The 7,304-nt window shown below is 35.4% G+C and overlaps 1 protein-coding gene across 1 annotated transcript; it reads right to left on the bottom strand.

The window, feature by feature from the left end:
- Positions 1-2,070: 2,070 nt before the first annotated feature.
- LOC107933505 (leucine-rich repeat receptor-like protein kinase TDR) lies at positions 2,071-6,879 on the bottom strand. The gene is made up of 2 exons (XM_016865731.2): positions 3,804-6,879; positions 2,071-2,668 (listed from the first exon to the last, which is right to left on the bottom strand). Exons 1-2 carry the CDS (start codon positions 6,508-6,510, stop codon positions 2,244-2,246), a joined length of 3,132 nt encoding a protein of 1,043 aa, XP_016721220.2. The 5' UTR covers positions 6,511-6,879; the 3' UTR covers positions 2,071-2,243.
- Positions 6,880-7,304: the final 425 nt, after the last annotated feature.

Here is a 7,304-nt window from a genome sequence, read left to right as displayed (position 1 = left end):
GTTTAATCTAATTTCTTTAAATTATTTTCTACTTTCACCTTATTATCATTGTCACGTTATCCAAACATATACCTCATCATTGATTTTTAATCTCTCTACTATAATAGTTAATCTCATCGTCACCGCTATTTTCAATCTCACTTAAACTAATCTTATCCCTCATCTAAACTAAGTGTTAAGTAAATATATTACAGTTACTGACAAACTTTATATTAAAATTAAATATTTTTATTCTTCAAAAAATATTTCTTTTTTTAATAATTTTTAAATTGTTTTTAAAGTAATATATAACACAAAATACTACCATATCAATATCAGATACACTTGATATGCCACATCATCAAAATTAGTTAAATTTTATATTATCATAGTCGTTAGGATTTAATGTTAATGGTTCCTCTTCCTCAAAAGGGTTAATATATTGTCTTAATTTGATGCCTTAATTGAATGAAAAAAAATCACAAGAAATTATAAGGCAATGACTTTTTTAACCTTTAAGGCAAAACTTCCAAACCAATATTGTCACGAGTAGTGCTTACCATAAAGTATGCTTACTCGGTACATAATGAATTGCTTTTTGAAGTTAGCATCATTATATTAGGGTGTTATGGTAAAATTTAATTAAAAATATTATCAATTAAACATGTTTAAGGATTGGATTATCCGGCTGAATCTGAAGAATCGTTTAAAATATAAAAAGAAAAATTAGATAAAAAATATGAGGTTTGGAAAAAGGATTTGAACAATATTTAAGATCCTTTTCTATACAAACAGCACTTTAACAAAATCTGGAATAGGATAGATCTAACTTGGTTATATATTTTTATATTTTAAACTTATTAATTATTTAGGTAGTGTTTGAAAGTCATTTAGTAATTAGATTTGTATGTAATTGTTTGTAATTATATAACGATAGCATGTTTGGATAATCATTATAATTTGTGAGTCTCACTAAATTTGATGTAATTAGAGCATCCTAATTACACTTTCTAATTCTCTCATTATTAGGGGAGTGTGAGAATTGAAATAATTATACAGGTAATAACACTCAAATTCAATTTAAATTTTTTTATACAAGTTATATAATTCTATTATAAGCATGAATATATGTATTCATGTTTGGGATGATTCTGATCAAAATCTCTTTATATTATAAATCCTAAAAGATTCTATTATAAAATAATTTGTGTATTTTACAAAGTTATACAATTTTTTATTCACCCAAAAAGAAAATAGAGATATGCTACTTTTATTAAAAAAATAAATATGGCCTAAGTTGGATTTAGATAAAAAAAAAATTGAACCCATATTTTAATTTGGATTGAGTTTGGACAAAGGAAATATACATAGCAACATTGTCTAGGTCTTACCGATAAAAGTACCACGAAAGCTCTTATATTAATTACTTATGTTAAATCAAACAGTGAATTGGTCATTTTGTTGAAATTTCATCCATTTTTATTATTAAATATTGGTCTATGTATGTCAATATAAGGAACACGTGAAACTTTTTAGTTTTTCCGTCAATTACACCAATTTTTAAAAACAAAAATAGATAAAAATTTTAATAACAAATATCAATTTATCAATTTACTTTTTGATTTAACAAATAACGACTAATTTATCTATTTTTTTAAATAAATATGACAAAATACAAATTAACTATTAATTTAAAAATATCCATAATACTTTTTCGGATCCGACTCCAACTAACCAAACAACAAATTTAATGTTAACAATTAAATTATTATTATTAAAAAAATAACTTCTAAAATACAAAACGAAAGAAGTAACTTACATTTTGATCCAAATAATTTATTTGGCAGTTTATGATGGAGAACAACCATAAAAATGTGTGTTTTTCTGTTGGCTTTATAAAATTTACCTTTATTTTTTTCCTTTTAACTTCAAAGTTGATGTCATTTCACATACTAGTCCAAAAACAATTGTCTTTTGAATTCATTTTATGGATCCTTACTTAGTGGTAAACATCATTAGCACTCTTCAAATATAATTAAGCTGCAATATCAATGTCATAATAGTACTGATTCAAAGAAAACATCAGAGAAATTAGAGCAATAACACTTGAAAATTCCATTAAAATAAAAAAGGAAAATGAAAAAAGAAAATCACTTCTCCTATACCAATTCCCCACCATTTTTAAAAATACCCCCCACCCCAAAAAAAAAAAAGAAAAAGAAAGAAAGAAAGAAAGAAAAAACCCTCGTAAAATTAATCATATATTAACATTCGACAGTAGCCTTTTGTGCTAAAGAATCGTTAGTCCCATCAGCACCAACACGAATCACATTGCCTCCATTAACTACACTCTCCATCATTTTCCTCTTGGGTTTGGCTTCTTGCAGCATCAGCACCACATCCCTCATCGACGGCCGGTCCGCCGGGTTCCGGCTGGTGCATAGCAATGCAATTCTAAGCATCTGCATCATTTCTTCCCTCACGGATGCACATGATGCCCCTGCATTTTTATCCAAAATGTCAATAACTCCGTTTTTGTTCTTGATTTTAGACCTCACCCAATCCACAATGCTGTTCCCGTCTCCAAATTCTGAATCCACCGATTTTTTTCCACTTAGAATCTCCATCAACACCACCCCAAAGCTGTAGATATCACTCTTTTCATCAACTTGGAGAGTATAAGCATATTCTGAAAAAAAGAAAAAGAAAAAAAGCAAACGTTAATGATTTAGCCGAGAAACAAACATGATCATATCACAAGCCACAAAAATCCAAAACGAAGGCTGAAAGTCAAACAGGTAATGCTAAGGAAAATGATACGAATCAAAAGGGTTTGACAAATTTCTCTCCGGGGCCCATTCTATAAGAAGCATCATTACATGGATTTTAAAAAGAAATGAAAGTGTCGCGCAAAAGTGCGTCATCGGCTGTGCAAACAAGTTACAAAAACCGCGCGGTGCCGAAAGAAGCGAAACCGAAAGGGACTTTGGCTGGTTTAGGGTTGGTTTGTTGTGCGCACTAAGCTCCACATAAAAAGTCTATTATTAATTATAAACTTATGGTGTTGTATGGTCTGGAATGGAAAGCTAACAATGTATAGGTTTTCCAGAACAAGATTAAAGCACTTGTTTTTTTGTTCTTGAATTGTAAAAGCAAAGTATGCACTCAATAACAACAAAGAGAAAGCAAATCATGGGAAGATACAGTAAAGATATCAGAGTAAGAAAAAAAGTGAGATTAATGCCAACACTTTTGGACCCAAAAAAGTAATAGTAATAAGTGCACTAACCCCACCCAACAATATGACAAGTGTGTCAATGTCAATTTTTAATTCTAGTATTCTAACTAATGCAATCACTTAACTATATGTTGTCAAATCATAAAAGAGGTCAATGACAAAATCATGTTGATTTATCAAGATAAACATCATTATTTAAATTAATGACACAAAGTTTTTTAATTTTATTTTATTTTACATTAGATCGCTGTTAATTATTAGCTAAAATATAAAGTTGACTAGTTAATATAATGGTGATAGCTAGTATGGACCCATTAGTTATGGTAAATCAACAAAAGGGAAGAATAAGATAGATTCACCAAACCTAGCTCTAGCTGAAAAAGTTGGCATTATCCTCGAGGCTTATTATTTTTAATGGACATAGAAAGCAAAAAAGTCTACCAAACTAACAAACAAAATTCATATTATGCTACCCCAAACAATGTATTAATGTTTAATATCTTTTACTAACGTGCACCAAATATTACGCGCAGGATAGCAAGATTCAATAGTGCTAAACTAAAATGAGCCAAATTAAACAATGCACCTGGAGCAATGTAGCCATAGGACCCAGCAATGACGGACATGGACTCGTCACTTTGAATCAACTTGGCAACCCCGAAATCTGCCACTCTGGCCTCCATCTCACCGTCCAATAAAATATTACTGGGCTTGAGATCACGGTGGACGATCACCGGATCACAGTCATGGTGAAGATAACAAATACCTTGAGCCACTCCAAGAGCGATTTTGTACCTTGTCACCCAATCCGCCACCAAGTTCTCCCCTTTATTCTTACCATGCAACAAGTCGTCCAAGTTCCCGTTTGGCATATACTCGTAGAGCAGCATCGTACACTCCCTGTTGCTGCAACATCCTAACAACCTCACTATGTTACGGTGCCTCACGTTCCCCAGCACGTCCACCTCCGCCAACACCCCTTTCCTCCGTCTGATGTTGTCTTTGTGCTTACCCCATAGCTTCTTCACCGCTATGATCTCGCCACCTGGCATCTCTGCTTTGTACACTGTTCCCGTGGAACCCATCCCTATGATCTTATCCGTCATGGACAGGCACTCTAGCACATCATCAGCCGTGAAATTCAACCGCTGGAAAGCGGTCAATCTCCACGGTCCGATTTCGATATCGTCGCTGAACCTACGGCTGTAATTTGCGTGGAAACAACGGGTCCCAGCTACGAGAACAAACAAACCAATCCCGAAAGCGGCTGCCATAATCCAAACGATTGCTCCAGCCGTTTTCTTTGGCTGCTGCTGCTTGTTACGAACTTCCATGTCACCTGTGGCCAACGCCTCAGCCGGGCACGGTTTCGCTAAAATTCTGCCGCAAAGTCCGTCGTTGCCGGAAAATGAGGAAGGGTGTAAGTTGGGAAATATTGGACCGGACGATGGGATCGGGCCGGTTAGCAAATTATAGGAGACATTGAAATTTTCTAAAGTGCTACAGTTTTCGAAGTTCGAAGGGATAGTTCCAGTGAGCATGTTATGGGAAAGATCAACGGCAGTTATTGAAGGAAGCGTCGATATTTCCCATGGAATTATTCCAGTAAACAAATTGCGGCTTAAATTCAAAGACAAGAGCTTTTCACAATGATCAATGTCCCAGGGGATGCTTCCGTTTAGAGAATTACCTTGGAGCTCGATTTTGTACACGTTTTTACAGCCGATGAAGTCTGGGATTTTGCCTGTTAGCTTGGCTGAACTGGCCGAGAAAATCTGCAAGCTCGGGGCACCCCAAATGTTGCTCGGCAATGCGACGTTGAAAGAGTTCTCGGAGATGTTGAGGAACTGTAAAGTTGGTGCATAGCCAAGATCATGAGGAATCTCACCGGTGAAGTTGTTCTTACTCATGTCCACGAACGTCAGGTTTGTTAGGAGTCCGAAGCCATATGGGATGGTACCGTTGAGAAGGTTGTTTTGAATTCGGAACCTTGAGAGTGACGTGCAGTTTACAAGGCTTGCCGGGATCTCATGCGTGAACATGTTGTTAAAAAGGATAAGCTTGAAAAGCCTGTTTCCATAGCAAAGATTTGGAGGAATTGGACCCGTGAGAGAGTTCGACGAGACATCAAGACCTAGCAACTTCCCATTTGAACCTAGTTTCTTTGGGAGAATGCCGCTCAGGTTGTTGTTCCAGAGAAATAAAGTGCTGAGATTTGGTAACTCACCGATGCCTTCTGGGATTGTACCAGAAAGGTTGTTGTTCATTAATCCCAACCATGTTAGCTCCGTTAAGGAAGATAACCCTTCTGGAATTGTTCCACTGAGTTGGTTGTCGGATACATCAAGGACCTTGAGAGCTTTCAACTTGGTGTAGCTCTCCGGGATTTCACCTATGAAGCTGTTCTTGAAAAAGTACAAAACTTCTAACTTAGTTAAATTGCCGAGTTCTTTCGGAAGTGAACCTGAAAGAGTACAATTCGAGATGTCCAAGTACTTGAGGTTGGGTAACAGTGCAAACTCTACTGGTATGGTGCCTGAGAAAGCATTGTAGCCAATCTCTATGCGCTCAAGCTGAGTCAAGAACCCAAGTTGACGCGGTAAAGTGCCTTGTAGTGCATTCCCTGCCAAGTCAAGCAGCTTTAACCTGGTAAAGCTTCCATAACCAGCTGGTATTTCACCTTCAAAGTAGCTGCCCCCAAGATTGAGCTGTTCCAAGAACCGTAACCGTACAAACTCTTGCGGTAATGGACCCCTGAAATTGTTGCTGTATGCATTGAAGACTTTCAAGAACCTAAGCTTAGAAACCCCGGGCGGGAACGTTGAGTTGAAGGAGTTGTGGCTTATATCAAGAGTTCTAAGTTCACCGAGTTTAAAAATAGCTGGTTGGAGAGGCCCATCAAAGTAATTCCCACTCAAATTCAAGTTCACCAAGCCAGTTAAATACCTTATTTCCGGGGGAATAACACCAGAGAGATTGCGACGAGAGAGATCAAGAGACGTAACTTGAGCTGTTTTAGGATTGCACTTGACACCTGACCATGCACACCAAACCGGGTCTTCAAAACTAGGCTTGGAAAACGTGGGAGTAGGGTCCCAATCTCCAAAACTTGAAAGAGGGTCTTTGAGGGATGATTTTAACGACAGAAGAGAAACCAAAGGGAGTGGAGGTGGTGATGCAGAAGCTGAGAAGACAAGCAGAGATGATTTCAGTAAATACAAGAAAAATGGGAGCAGAGATGGGAGAAAAGGAGGTTTCTTCATGGTTAAGTGAAATAGGGAAGTGAAAGACATATGGAGCTGTTTTAGAGAAGCTTGGTGTTTACAGAAGGTAAATTTAAGGGAAAGGAGGGTTTGATGGAGAGAGATTCATGCTCTCTCAGGTTGCTGGGTGCATGGGAGGTTTCATCATTATCATTTACTTATGTTTTTTTTCCTTGATTGGTAACAGCAAAGAAATTGTGAAATAAAGAAAGAGATGAGAGAAACTACAACTTCAACTTCCTTGTATACTATATAATCAATTTCTTTCTGCTTTTTCTACTGCTACATGTTTCTCTTTATTTGCAACAACTTCAATATCTCTTTCTCTTTATTTCTTTCTCGCTCTCTCTCTCTCGCTCTCTCTCTCTCTCTCTCTCCCCCCCTCACTTCTCTGTATTTGTGCTTTGTCTGCTAAAATATTATCTCTATTTATATTTGATATATTGAAAATTTTAGATTTATCATAAGAATAGGATCGAGAATATTTGATTTTTCGTTTAATTATTATAAAATTAATTTTGAGTACATGTCATTACTTGAATCCATTAAATTATATAAAAATATTTGAATAATAGAAAATGATTTTTTTTGTAATAATATCTCAAATAATTTTGAATATCAAATTTTTTTTGATATATAAATACTATTAAATATAATATATATTTTTTATTTCTTGGGATTTCTTTTTCTATTTTTTTCCCTTTTCTTTTGCTACCACTTTTTCATCATTCCTTGTTTCCTTTATCTTTGGGTATACAAGATTATAATTTTCTGTAACAGTAAGCAATGTCTCTCACAGGATCCAAGAAAAGACACTCCTTTCA

The sequence above is a fragment of the Gossypium hirsutum genome, chromosome A12, assembly GCF_007990345.1.
Source record: "Gossypium hirsutum isolate 1008001.06 chromosome A12, Gossypium_hirsutum_v2.1, whole genome shotgun sequence".
Lineage (NCBI taxonomy): Eukaryota > Viridiplantae > Streptophyta > Magnoliopsida > Malvales > Malvaceae > Gossypium > Gossypium hirsutum.
Note: the sequence above shows the minus strand (reverse complement) of the source record. Positions and strands in the feature narration are given on the sequence as shown.

Coding starts and splice junctions, on each gene's coding strand:
- LOC107933505 (XM_016865731.2), bottom strand. CDS start 6,510: ATGTCTTTCACTTCCCTATTTCACTTAACCATGAAGAAACCTCCTTTT. Junction 2,669..3,803: donor CTATGGCTACATTGCTCCAG/GTGCATTGTTTA, acceptor TCTTTTTTTCAG/AATATGCTTATACTCTCCAA.